This window comes from Mastigoproctus giganteus, chromosome 7 (assembly GCF_048544385.1).
Source record: "Mastigoproctus giganteus isolate SK-2022 chromosome 7, ASM4854438v1, whole genome shotgun sequence".
In the NCBI taxonomy this organism is placed as follows: Eukaryota; Metazoa; Arthropoda; class Arachnida; order Uropygi; family Thelyphonidae; genus Mastigoproctus; species Mastigoproctus giganteus.
The window spans coordinates 180,685,870-180,700,079 of record NC_143581.1 but is presented as its reverse complement, the minus strand read 5'-3'; the positions used below and the strand labels follow the sequence as shown (position 1 = coordinate 180,700,079).

The window sequence follows — 14,210 nt, the reverse complement described above, 5'->3', positions numbered from 1 at the left end:
ACTCATATCTCCCAAATTTTCAGGAAAAACCTTGAGATGGGAATGAAGAAAATTAATTTTCAACAACATTCGACAGCCCATGTTTTTATAGCACTTGAGTAAATCAGACACCAACATTTCATAGTTTTTTTTTCTTTCCTGTTACCCAAAAAACCATATACTAGCCCTTAAATGATCGCAGAGGCCCTAATTCAACCTCCTTTAACTGGGTTTCAAACAGTCTTTCAGGAGTTTCCTAATTTGAGGTCCTACGAAAATTCCTTAAGTTTGGCACTTCTCAAGTGCGTATGCAAATCTGTTACCTTCTTTATTTAGTCCCTTCGCAAAATGTTTCATCAATCCAAGTTTTATGTGCAGGGTGGAAGAAGAACCCTGTTACAAAATCTTCCATATGTCTATGGAGGATTGAGATATTTTAGATAACCACAGTTAGAATGACTCCCACCACAATTCTCACTACAGAAGCTTCTAAGGAGGTTTGTATCTGCACTTATTTCTAGTGCTGGAGTTTACTAGAATTGGCCAACAACTCCACCATGCACAGTTGCTGGCCATCTGATCCAGTCTATACAAAGTATGTCTAAACGACAGTTTTATTTGGAAAATGAGATAATATTCCTACACACAGATACAAGGTTATACATGGACAAAATATCCTTGATGTCTTCAAGTTTACCTTGAAGGGCCCCATAATTCCACTGTAACATAGTTTTCATTACTTGGCTTTGTTTATGTTGTTCTCCTCCCCCAGAAATATTTGTCTGCCAGTGCCATATCAATGTTTGCATACAACTTAAAACAGGTATTATCAGTAATAGTAAAATGATGCATGGAAGCAAACTTACACCTCATCCCTTTCTAATAATTTTTTTTCTCCTTGAATTTATTTAAATTACCCATTTCCACCACACCAGATAGAATCAATTGCATTCTGGTTGAAAATAAATGTTTGCACATCTATCCTACAACCATCCTTTTTCAATTTAATTTATATTCCCTTGTGTATGCTATCCAAGACAAAGGATGCCACCAGCATTTGGTTTACTCGATCCATTTAAAATTTTAAATACTTCAATCAGGTTTTCTCACAGGTGCCTAGTTTACAAATGCAGCAATTTATAGAACTCAAGTCTTTCTTTGTAAGAGTACCCTTTTGTGCACCCTGAAAAATTTTGTTGTTCTTCTTTACATCCATTCCAACAGAATCACATCCTTCCTAAAATAAAGGCTGTATGCAGTACTCAAGATGCAGCCCAACCATTGCCTTATACAAAGGGATAATTACTCTCTTGTCCATGCTGACAAAATTTCTGTATATCATTGATCGTACCTCCATCATGAGCTGTCCTAACAGCCTGTCTGTTATGTTATTCTGGGATTAATTCTGTCCAAGTGCAGTACCTCATATTTATCAATGCTAAATCTCAATTGCAACTTCTTTGGCCTAAATTTTGTTGCAATAGCACTTGATTTTGTACTAACTACCCTGCTAACATTTATATCATCTGCAAACCGATAAGCCTTCTTTAATATTGTTAAGTGAAACTGGTTAGGAAGCCCAACACCAAATCTTGAGGACTCTACTAATAACATAAGCTTATGAACAGCATGGTTCTTACATGCAAGTTTGCTATTCCACATGCATGCATACATTCTTATGCTGGCTTTTAATTTCTAATTATAGAGCTATGGAAAAGGTTCCTGATTGAGGTCTTGAATGGTTTGAGCAGGCTCAATGCTGATGGGATGCTTCCTCTTGCTCAGATTACAAACATGAGGCAAAAACTCAAATTGAGGAAAGACAGTTGTAGAATTAATGTGTGGAAATTTACAAACTTCCATCTCATCTGTTGTTGTGGATGTTGATAGCTTAAATAAATTCAAGGAAGAACTGGACCAACTTTTGAAGCAAATGGATGGATGAAATGGGAAGTGTGTTTTTTTTTGTTTTGCTTTGTATGATGCAAGAAAGCAAGCATATGCCTCCGCTAATGCTAATGGAATAAATACTGGATGTAATGTTTGTCTGCTGTTATTCTTAAGACTTCTATTGAGATGTATAGAGATACTGGAACTTCCATTTGTGACATTGCATCGAAGAGTGATTTATGAACTGCAGCTACACATCGACATGAGTTTTGTAAAACTCATGTCGATGTGTAGTTCTCCTCTAACTGGGTTTCAAACAGTCTTTCAGGAGTTTCCTAATTTGAGGTTTTTTTGCTTTTTTGCTTCTTGATATAAGAACACATGCTCCACTTTAAATCTTTTTAAATCTGCTTCTCCCTTTTCCATATCTCACATTCTTTGAAAAAGGCAGACTGGTTCTGTTTGCATTTTGGGCATTGTAGAGGTTGCTAATGTCTGTAGGGAAGTGGCGGCCAAAGGCTTATCAAACTCTGGCAGGGAGCTAAATGATTTTGTAATAACTGAGTGAAGAAATTATTGAAACTGAACGTAACAAATGCGCCTGGTGTTAATGGGATCTATCCAGTTATAGCAAAGGAAGTAAGCAAACCCTTAGTCATAATTATGAAAGCTTCCTTGGACTCAGAGGAGGTCCCCATGGACTGGATATGTGCAAATGTGTCCCCAATTCACAAAGGGGGATCAAAGGGTGACACAGGTAATTACCGAACTGTTAGTCTAACTTATGTTGCAGGGAAAATAATGGAGTCACTGGTTAAGGAAATGATGCAGGATCATCTAGACAAGACTGCAGTTACAGTTCAGACACAGCATGGGTTTGTTAAGGGGAAGTCTTATCTGACAAATTTGATTGGATACTATGATGTGGTCACAAAGGAACTGGATGCAAAAAAAAAAATAATTTTGATGTCATATACATGGATTTAAGAAAGCTTTTGATACTGTGGCACATGGAAGACTACTGCACAAATTGGAGTAGTATGGCATTAAGGGCAAGTTGCTACAATGGATAAAAGGATGGTTGAGTGGGAGAAGACAGAGTTGTAATTAATGGACACTGCTCTTCATGGACTAATGTCATTAGTGGATTCCTCCAGTGTTCGGCCCATTGTTGTTTTCGGTATTTATCAATGATAATGATGAGGGTATATCAGGGTTAATGTCTAAGTTTGCAGATCACAGGACTACTGCACAAATTGGAGCAGTATGGCATTAAGGGTAAGTTGCTACAATGGATAAAAGGATGATTGGGTGGGAGAAGACAGAGTAGTTATCAATGGACACTGTGGTGTTGGGCCCATTGTTGTTTTCAGTATTTATCAATGATAATGATGAGGGTATATCAGGGTTAATGTCTAAGTTTGCAGATCACAGGATGGTTGGCAGGGTTGTTAATGACATTAATGATAGTACGCTACTGCAACAGGATCTGTAAACGAGCAGATGGGCTGAGAGTTGGCAACTGAAGTTTAACACTGACAAATGTAAAGTACTGCATATGGGTAGCAGTAACCCCAGAGTAATGTATCAACTGGGTGGTACTACACTCAGGGTAGTGGAGAGTGAAAAGGATCTGGAGGTAATTGTGCAGTCAGATATGAAGTTTTCTGAGCAAGTGCAGACAGGCTGCAAGAGTAGCTCATAGTGTCTTGTCAATGATATACAGGATTTTTTGCTAGCAGGGATAAGGGGGTAATTGTCCCCTTGTCAGGCCACACCTTGAGTACTGTATACAGGTTTGGAGGCCTCATTTTAGGAAAGATGTAGAGCTGCTGGAACAAGTACAGAGAAGGGCAATGAGACTGGTGAGTGGAACAAAGGGTTGGTGTTACCAAGGAAGGCTTAAGCTCTGCAAATTGCATCTTCTGGAGACCAGGCACCTGCAAGGGGATCTAACTGAGGTGTATAAGGCCTTGAATGGTTTGAGTAAGCTCAATGCTAATGGGATTCTACCACTTGCACAGATTACTCACCTGATGGGCCATAAATTCAAATTGAGGAAAGACAATTGTAGAATAGATGTGTGGAAATTTTCTTTAGCCATCGGGTGGTTGATAGTCAGAACAAACTTCCATCTGTTGTAGTGGAGGTCAACAACTTAAATAAGTACAAGGCAGAACTAGACAAACATTTGGAGTTAATGGATGGGTGAAATGGTTTTTTTTTTGGCTGATGCTATAAAAGCTTGCTTTCTTGCATTATATGCCTCTACTAATGCTAACTCACTGTGCAGGTGTTCCTCCAATCCATGAAGCTCACAGCTACTTCCCCCCATACCATTTGTGAACACCCAAATGTCTGGAATTTAAAAATGGATGGAGCTGCATATGAAGTGAATCTGATTAAGGTTCCACATTTTTCAATGGTTCTGATTATCTGCAATTAGAAATTTCTACAAACAGATCTTGACTTAAATACACAAACCAGTCTAGGTGCTTCTGCTATAATCTCCAGGCAGCTTTGTATCACAAAGGAAGTTTTCTGATAAGTCTGTTAGATGATGCTAAATAAGGAACATAGCACTATAGAGCTGGTTTACATCAGCCCTTTATCTTTTTTGTACTGGAAGTATGATAATCATCTTGTAAGTCTGTGCTGGATTTAAGTATCCCATGACTGCTCCTCCTTTTTGTACTGGGAGTTGACTTTTCTTACCAGTCTCCTCACATAAAGGCAGTAACAGTGCCACCTAGTGATTAAAGGAGCAGGAATTAGTATTGTTAAAGAGAAGAAAAATTAACAGAAGGTAGTTGGTTGCTCTCTATGCCTTTGTTTACTTTCTCTTAGGCTTGTTATGAGAAAAATTCTCTTTAAATTTTAGAATATTATAGAATAGTATGCTACAGGGAGCTCAATACATATTACAACTGAAAATCAACCAATCACAAGAACACTTAGAACCTCCAAGCCTTTGTTACTTTCATTCAATTCTTAATTTCACATCATATAATAAACAAATGAAATACTTTTGTAAGATAATTGTTTTATTAACAGTAGATTACACATTTGAAGACATCACTATTTTTATATTCTTACTTTAAACAAGGACATAAAAATGAATTCTTCTAAACAATTTTATTAATAATTAAAGTTACTTGAAGATTAAAATATATCTTACCTTGGAAATACATGTGACCTCTCCTGTCTACTTGGTTCCCATTGAGTTTTAGTGCTAGCATTTGTCAGATATTTCCAATTTTTCTGTGATTCTTTGCATTTCGTCACTTTTTGATAACTTGATTTCTTTTGCTTTTTTTTAACTTCAGCACTGACATTTCCCTTGGAAAGACTCCCTATAAACTTTGACTTTACCGTTTGTGAAAATGGCAACTGTTCTCCACTGTACACCACTCTAGCACCAGATTCATCTTCATCCTTGAAAGATCCATTTCCACTTCCACAAAAAAAAGGATCCATAATAGGCTTTGTTTCAGTTTCAGTGTTCTCAGAATCTTTGCAAGCATTTGCAATAGGAATAATATCTTTATTTTTAAGCTCTATAATATTTAAAGGCTTTATTTCCATGCTTCCTTCTACTTTAGCCAGTGTTTGTGTATGCTGTCCTTGGGCTGCTTTAAGCATTTTTCCAGATTGAAATTGTCTATTTTTCTTCATTACCTTTTGAGATGGCTTGGCATTTAGACATAGCTCAGAAGAATCGATTCCTTTCTTCTGACCATCATTTTCAGATATTGTGGTTAGTTTTTCTCTCTTCACTTCCTGTTCCTCAGGATGGTAGGTACCTTCAGCCTTTTCTTTTCCATCACATTTAGACTCTTTTTTTTCATCTATAAAAATATCACAAGAATTATCTGGAAAATGTAATTCTTCACATATTTCATTGTTTGGCATTTTGTTTCTACATTTCAAATTAACTTTATTTGTCAACTTTAATGTTATACCCTTCTCTGCATAGCTTCTGTCATTAAAATTTTTGTGTTTTGTAGCTTTACTAACTTCTTTCACAGACAATACTTCGGGAGGAAACTTCAAGTGAAATTTCTCTACCTGGGATATTACTTTACTATGGTTTATCAATCTTACTCTTGCTCGTTCATGAGGTGATATATTTTTCTGCAGGAAACACAAAATAAAATTAAACTATTACCACATTTCTGTAAACTGATTTTACAAAATTCTACATATTTTACAAACAGACTTATAAATTAAAACAATGTGATCCTCACAAATAGAATTACAAATGCTGATTACTTAAAAAAAACCTATCCATCTATCAGAACTTCCTCTGGTGTATTGTATTTTGTGGATTAATATGTTAACACCAGGGAAATTTGGTAGGGAATAAATGCCCCAGACGTCACATGTAAGAAACAAATGCTGACTTACATTACAGAAAGAAGAAACTGAAGGGGAATAGTAATTAGAGGCATGTGATGCAAGAAAGCAAGCGTATGAGCTTATGTAGAATCAGCCAAAATTTCACACAACCTTTAAAAGTTTGTCCAGTTCCTCCTTGAATATATTTAAGCTATCAACTTGATGGAAGTTGGTTCCAGCAATTAACCACCCACTGCCAAAAGCAAATTTACGCTAATCTATTCTGCAGCTGTCTTTCCTCAATTTGAATTTATGCCCCCTTAGGTTCATAATCTGATCAAGCAGAAGAATCCCATCAGAATTCAGCATGCTCAACCCAATCAAGGCCTTATACACTTCAATCAGATCACCTCACAGGTGCCTAGTCTCCAGCTGCTGCAATTTGCAGAACTTAAGCCTCTCTTGGTAAGAGGATCCCCTTCGTTCCCCTCACCAATCTTGTTGCCCTTCTATGTACACACTCAAGCAAATCTACATCCTTCCCAAAATGAGGCCTCCAGACCTGACCACTGGAAAGGCAAGCTCAAGTGACCACTGGCTCATTACATCCATGGTTAACATATCCTAATGTAGTGTTACTATTAAAAAAGAAAGAAAAAAAAAAAAAAAAAGAACTAACACAATGCATTAAACAAATGGTTTTCAAACTAACATGGGTTTGCCTCCACACTAAAAAAAAAAATTGTCAGTCATTACTCATAAATATCTGAAAATACCATGTGTCACTGTTTTAATTTAAGTTTCAGTAAAAATATAAGAAACTTAAATTTTATTAGTCTAATATATATATATAAGCATTACAATATAAAATTTCTGCAATCAAGAATTATCTAAATCACTACTTGAAATAAAAGCACTTTACCTGTGTAAGGTTTAGAATCTTATTACTAATAGTTAGTTTCTACTATTAATAGAAACTAACAAAAGTTTCTACTATTAATAAAAACTAACAAACAAATTTTTGCAATGTTTTCTCCTTTGCGTCTGCAGTGATTATTGGGGGGGGGGGGGGGGAGAAAGAGATACTTTGTTACAAGACACCAAAAGTCCAAACTGACAAAAGCAATTACAAATACGAAATGTTTTTCAAACCTGGTGAGCTTTGTGAGAATCTTTGCATCTCTCCATTTCACCACAGATGTGTCTTCATTCACTACACCAACATGAAGAAGTGATATCTGTCAACATAACATCCTCATAACAACAAGATCACAATCACTTAAGAAGTGGGGGAGAAAACATCTGTGAAACATAACTGTTAGTTTCTATTAATAATAAATACTGTATTTTCTAAACTTTACACAGGTGAAATGCTTTTATAAAAAACTTCACTAACACATTCAAAACAAACATGCATTTCAAAAATTATGCAAGAATTACTAGCAAATTTTCTTATGTTAGTCAAGAATAGTACTTGGTCTTTAGAATTGTGATAAGTAGAAACTATTTCACATACATAAATGTGAAGCCACAAAAAAAAAAAAATAATAATAATAATAATAAATAAAATAAATCATAGATATTTCAGACATACTGCAATGTTACTTTGTGGCTTTCTGCCAAAACTGAGTTTGTTGTGGATTAAATATCTCTCATAACAATTCATTACCTGACAAGTATACAGGTGTAGCTTCTTATTGAGAAACTGACAGTTTAATCCCAAGTAGCATTAAAAATGAAATTAACAAATGAGCAACAGTGGTCTAATCATCATTTTTTAATTTGAAACATGGACTTGAATTTGCATAGAAATTATAATTTACAAAATAACAACAGAATATGGGGAAAATGACAATTGGTGGTCATAACATTGAAAATTATGACCACAAATTATTGTTGTTATTATTTTTGGCGCAAGGGCTGCCAGGCCATATTGCACCTATCAGTGATGTGGAAGTTACCCATGATGACTTATGAAACCAGTCAGAGACGATCATATAAGTTTATCAGTTTAAGAAAGGAGAAAAATTCTGTGTGATTGGCATCATTACCTATGATATGATATGATATGACAGAGCTTCAAAGATTCTCTATAAGACTGGGAAGAAAACTGAATGAGAGTTGCCAGGCATGCGAGTACAAGGTGCATTCAACAAGAATGTGCTTCATTGTGAAGTGTGTACACTGTGGAGGATCATTGCCTGTGAGGAGAAATAGGTGAGTAATGTGACTGAAAAATTCTTGCTCTGGCTAGGATTACTTCCTCCTTTCTGTTTTCTTGGAAACTAGAGGCCCATAGCTATGGATCTAGTTTTATTTGAAATAGCTTATTATCTGTTTCAGCTTGCCATAGAAGTGTCCATTGTTCCTTACATATTCTTCATATATTAGATTTGTAGTCAGCATATGGAATGAGAGAATATGATGAGACTGGATTGGATGGATGTTTGCCAGCATAGTCTGCACATTTGTTTCCAGATATCCCAATGTGGCCTGGGATCCAACAAAAGATGACTACTAGCTGGCATTCCTATGTATCAACCTACTTCTAATAGTTTTTATTAAAGGATCGGTTTGTGAGGAGGTGTTTTGTAAGACAAAGTGTACTCTGTGAGTCCGTATATATTATACTTTTTTTTTTGATGGAAAGATGGAGAATATTTTCTAGGGCAAGCTTTTGGTGCATTTGGTGGGAAGTGATAGAGAGAGATTGTGTTAAAAGGGAAAACTGCTGCAGCACCTACTCCATTATCAGATTGTGATCCATCAGTATATATTTTCGTATAAAGAGGTTAATTCTCTGTGTGAGCAGTATGGAGTTGTATGTTGATATTTGCAAGGGAATGTTTTCTCCACTTTAGGAAGTAATTGTCACAGGTTGGTTTAACATAGGACCATGGGGGGTACTGAACATAGTGGACATGGTGTGTATCTGTCATGTGGTGCCAGTGATCCCCCACGAAAAGTGCCACTGTGAAGAAACAAAATCTACCAAGGCCAGATGAGCGTGTGAATAGTGCATGTACCATACATATAGTGCTGTTCATCTGGCCTCTCAGTTACTGGAAGGTGCAGTCAGCAGGAAAGGTCATGCCAGCATCCATCGAAAGTATGAGGAGCCGAGCCAGGTCAGTACAGGGACACCTGTTGGAGTCCAGTTCCCCCAGAAGAGCAAGGAAGGAGAGAACTCAAAAACTGAAATGGGGCAAGGGGAAGGGGGTAAGAAAAGGAAGAGGAAAAGCTGAGACCTTGAGGAAGGGAGGTCCCAATATAGAAATAAAAATAAATAAATAAAAAATAAATAAAACATTTTTTTCTATTCTCTCTCTTTTTTTTAACTCCTACCCCTAAGGAGAAGCAGACCACCAGAGGAGAACCTTGGTGGAAGAATCTCGCATAACAGTGCATGCAACAGCAGGAACGTTGGAAATTCCTAACCCAGGGTAGGGTTTGCATGAGGATGGTCCCAAGTTCAAAGAGAGAGCAGGGACAAGCAGGAGGTTGCATACAAGAGAAACCTAGTAAGGTTCCAGTGGGACAGCAGTAATCATAAGGTCTCTCTCTCTCTCTCTCTTTTTTTTTTTTTTGTTAGTTGTTGGCGCATCAGCTTCTGTGGCCATATTGCACCTCCCAAAGTTTTTGCATTTACTCTGATCCAAGCCCGAGGCAGGATTCGAACCTATGACCTTTTGGTTGCCAGGCAGGCACTTTACCGCCCGGTCAGCCTCTTGAAAAAGGACAGTACAGTAGTGTGTGAAGATATTGAAGATTATACTAGTTTCAATCTTTTTTTTTTTTTTTTTTTAGGAGCATTAGCAACTAAGGCCATATTGCTCCGGGATATGCGGTGGTCATTCCCTGACCTTTCTGCATTCTTCGTATTTGGTGGTGACGGGCTCGAACCCCGGTCTAATCAAGAAGCGTGTGCTACGCACTGCTGCTCCTTCCCACCTGGCTATGGAGGCGCCTAGTTTCAATCAACGAGTGTAAAGGCTGGAGAGCAGGCAAGTTGCTTTGGAGGAGGAGTTGTCTCAGATCCAAATAAACCACACAGTCAAGCAAAAGGTGATTCCAGTTCTCCATTTCACCACAGATGTGTCTTCATTCACTGCACCAAACTGACGAAGACGAGCTTTGAAAGATCTATGCCAAGTGAGCATAAAGGTGGTCTCTAAGTTCGGGCTGAGCCAAGACGGTACTTTTAGTAAGGAAAGCAATATCAGGAATGAATTTTCTGGTCTTGCCCTTAAGCCCTGCAGACCAGCGGGACTGCCAGAGGTTGGAAACTTCAGACCAGAGTCTTTTCTTCTCGGTTGCAAGGTTAGCATTGGTAGTAGCAGAAATACTGATGAAGGTAGTTTGTATGTTCCTTCTGGAGCAGTACAAGTGCTGGAGTTCTGGGGGGGGTAGTTCTGCAGGCTCTTGTGGATCAGAGAAGAAAGAGACATTGAATACCATTTAGTTTGTCAGCAAAAGTGATTTTCTCAACTCTGTGAAACCAGGCAGGGGCACCATATGAAACAATTGGGAGGAAGACAGCAGAATACAAGAGCTTGAGAGTTCTGCCCTTAAGTCCCCAGTTTGTTCTGGTCACACGGGCCAGCACGGCCATGTATCTCTTGATCTTATCCTTGATATAATCAAGATTCAGCACGAAGGACCATTTATGATCGAGGACACTGAGGTATTTTACAGTTGTGTGCATTTTGACAGATGTACCTTGGAGTCAGATGACAGGTGGCCTACGGATATAGAGGGTACTTTTAATCAGCAACATTTTTGTTTTGGTTGAGGAAAGTTTGTGAGTTTCAGCACATCAGTAAGAGCATTCAAAACAGAATTGGCTTGCAGCTCCAGAGGCCCGGGAGGGACCTTCGACAACGTGAACAAGGTCATCTGTGTATGACAACATGGTAGTCCTATCGAAGTTGTTGGAGAGCGACTCATCCAAGATTGTGTTCCAAACAGCCAGGCCCAAGATAGAACCCTGGGGACAGCCTCTAGGCATTGGTCTGGTGATTTTGTGATAAAGGATCTTGATAGTAATCTTCATGTTGACGAAGTAGCTATTGAAACATAGATTTTGTGCGAGCATTCTGCTTGTCTGATCCACCTGATGATGCTAGGCCACCAGACCGAGTCAAATGCTGCTTTAAAATCAATAAAGATAGGCAGGATATATTTAGAGTTGGAGCCTTCTCTAACCACGCATAGTTGCAGCAGGGCATTGGTGGTGGAACATCCTGGTTTAAAACCATACTGGTTGGAAGCTGTCAGACCTTTATTTTGGTAGTTGGTTTGGATTCTGCTGAGGAGGAGTCTTTGTTTGTTTGTTATTTGGTTTTTAGGAGCATTAGCAACTAAGGCCATATTGCTCCGGGGATATGCAGTAGTCATTCCCTGAGCTTTCCGCATCCTCCATATTTGGTGGTCACAGGCTCAAACCCTGGTCTAATCAAGAAGCATGTGCTATGCACTGCTGCTCTTGCCCACCTGGCTACGGAGGAGGAGGAGTCTTTCAAGCACTTTTCCAAGGATGGACAGGAGTGCAATGGGTCGGTAAGCAGTTAGGTGGTTAGCTGAAGCAGCTAGGGACTTAGGGATAAGGCAGAGATTTGCATGCTTCCATGCATTTGAGAAGCAGCTCTCATGGAGATAGGTGTTAAAAAGCTTGCTGAGCAGGTTTGGGGAAATTGACCAGACTCGCTTAACCACTTCACCCTCAATGAGGTCAAGACCAGGGGCTTTCCTGTTCTTGATCTTAGCAATGGCCTCTGCAATTTCAGCGATGGTGAAGTCATCCTCTTGTCCAGCAGGAGAGTAGGAGTTATTCTCATCAATAATCTTGGTGTGTTTTCCTTCATTCAGATTAGAATGGTCCTCAATGATCAGCTGGTCAAGAATTTTATGCATCGTGTCTAACCAGGTGGTAGTTTCCATGGTGCCATGTGAAGTAATGGAATCAATGATATCTGGTGTAGAAAGCTTTTGACAGATAATCTTCTGGATGAGACCCTAGGGATCACCGTTGCCTTCTGTCCGGACAAGATTCTGCAGGTGGATTGTTTCTTGTGGTAGATGGTGTTAACATACTGTCTTCTGAGGGTTTTGTACTGGTCAGAGAGAGGTTCAACTTGGCAAAGGAGGCACCTCCTGTGACCGTCTTGCCTACTTCAGCTGGGATCAGAGTTGTGACATCTCTGCATTCCACCAAGGGGCACTCTTGGGAAGTTTCTTGCCCCTTTGCCATTGACCTGTTACAGGCAGATGTGATTGTGTTAGTCACCAGGTTAGACTGATCAGTTGCAGACAACTCCTCGAGACTGCTCAGAGGTTGCTGCTGGAGAAGAGATCTGAAGGCAGCATCAAGGGCATCCCAGTTTGCAGACTTGGTAGCATATCTAACTGAATCGTTACGGTGGGGAGTCTAACACCATGCATGGCATCTGATGTTTGTTTGTTTGTTATTTGGTTTTTAGGAGCATTAGCAACTAAGGCCATATTGCTCCGGGGATATGTGGTGCTTATTCCCTGACCTTTCCACATCCTCCGTATTTGGTGGTCACGGGCACGAAACCCGGTCTAATCAAGAAGCGCGTACTACGCACTGTTGCTCCTGCCCACCTGGCTACGGAGGCACCCATGACATCTGAGATGTGAAAAGTAATAACCCTGTGGTCACTAGTAGAGAGAAACTCGTGCATCTTCCAGTTGGAAATTTTTCTGGCAGTAGCTAGGGGGGCGGGCACATTAACATCAATGTTCGATTGACCAGTGAAGGCCCAGAAGGTAGAAGGCTGATTGGGAGCATTAAGAATTTCAAGATTGTGAGAGGCCAAAAAATCTTCAATGATGGTACCTCTGGCATCAGTGGTGGAGCTGAAAAAGAGTGGAGACTTTGCATTGGTATCAGCAGCCAGAATGATGTTTCTATTCCCTAGAAGTGCTAACGCTCGATCCAAACAACCAGATGCGGGCAAATATCAAGAGAGAACTGGAAATAGGCTGAGAGGAAAGTGAGTGCTCCAAAATCACCCTCCAAGGTGGCGGCAGCAAGGTGAGGAGAACAAAAGGAATGAAGATGGATGACAACAATGTCAGAGTTCCTGATGATGATTGCAGCCATTGTTTGGTGCAGTTGATTTGCCACTGAGAAAGACTTTTGTGCATTGACTTGTGCTATTAATGAGCTGTGGTGCATTGGCTATTCATAATTGGTTGATTGATGATTTCAGCTGCTTGGCAATAAATGGGGCAATCACCATCTCTAACTGAGTGATTTGGATGGCTTCTTTATGAATTTGCAATTTCCACATTGAGCAGGAGGCCTTGCCTTACAATCTATAAACATGTGCCCCTCTTCGCCACAGTGTCCGCAGACCGGCTTACTGCGGATGCAGCGAGAAGAGGTGTGCCCATAACCCAGGCAGTTATAACATTTCATGATAGGCCCGAAGTCTCTAAATCTGTGGGAACCTCATCCAATGAAAGTCCTGTCTTGGGCAAAGAGAATCCTCCAAATAGCAGGGGTGACTTCAATCCAGTTCTGTGTACTGGAGGTATTGGTCAAAGAAGTCAGAAAGGTTCCTAGCATATAATTCCTTGACAAGATCTTGCTTGGCAATAGTTTTCCACATCAAAGATGAGAAGAGCTGGTCCACACTGTATAGGGACCTCCACGATTAGGCCCAGATTGGTGACTCCCATCACAATTCCTGATAGAATCGACACCCTCTTTAGAGGCAACCTCAATAACAATGCCCTTATCTCCAATGGTTCTTATGGATTTTATCTTGATGGTAGGTAGCTGCAGTTTTATTGAGGATAAGAATTTGCATTTCATCTCTTCACTATTACTAAGAGAGCAGTTCTGACTGGCCTTTATGAGGACAATGTGTTTATAACCATGGGCAGGAGGAGACAACAGTTGTTTCAGTGCAGTGGCATATGAAATGTTAGGAGTGGTCTTGTTGTCTAAAGTGGTAAATAGCATGGCAGAATGG

The 14,210-nt window shown here is 39.4% G+C and overlaps 1 protein-coding gene across 4 annotated transcripts in view; it reads right to left on the bottom strand.

The window, feature by feature from the left end:
* Positions 1-14,210, bottom strand: part of Rlb1 (lysine-rich basic protein Rlb1) — an 81,635-nt gene that overhangs the window by 4,198 nt on the left and 63,227 nt on the right. For all 4 annotated transcript variants that reach the window (XM_090377995.1, XM_090377997.1, XM_090377996.1 and 1 more), the window contains exon 5: positions 5,048-6,003. In XM_090377995.1, the coding sequence (XP_090234121.1) occupies positions 5,048-6,003 (956 nt within the window). The remainder of the gene's footprint in view (positions 1-5,047; positions 6,004-14,210) is intronic.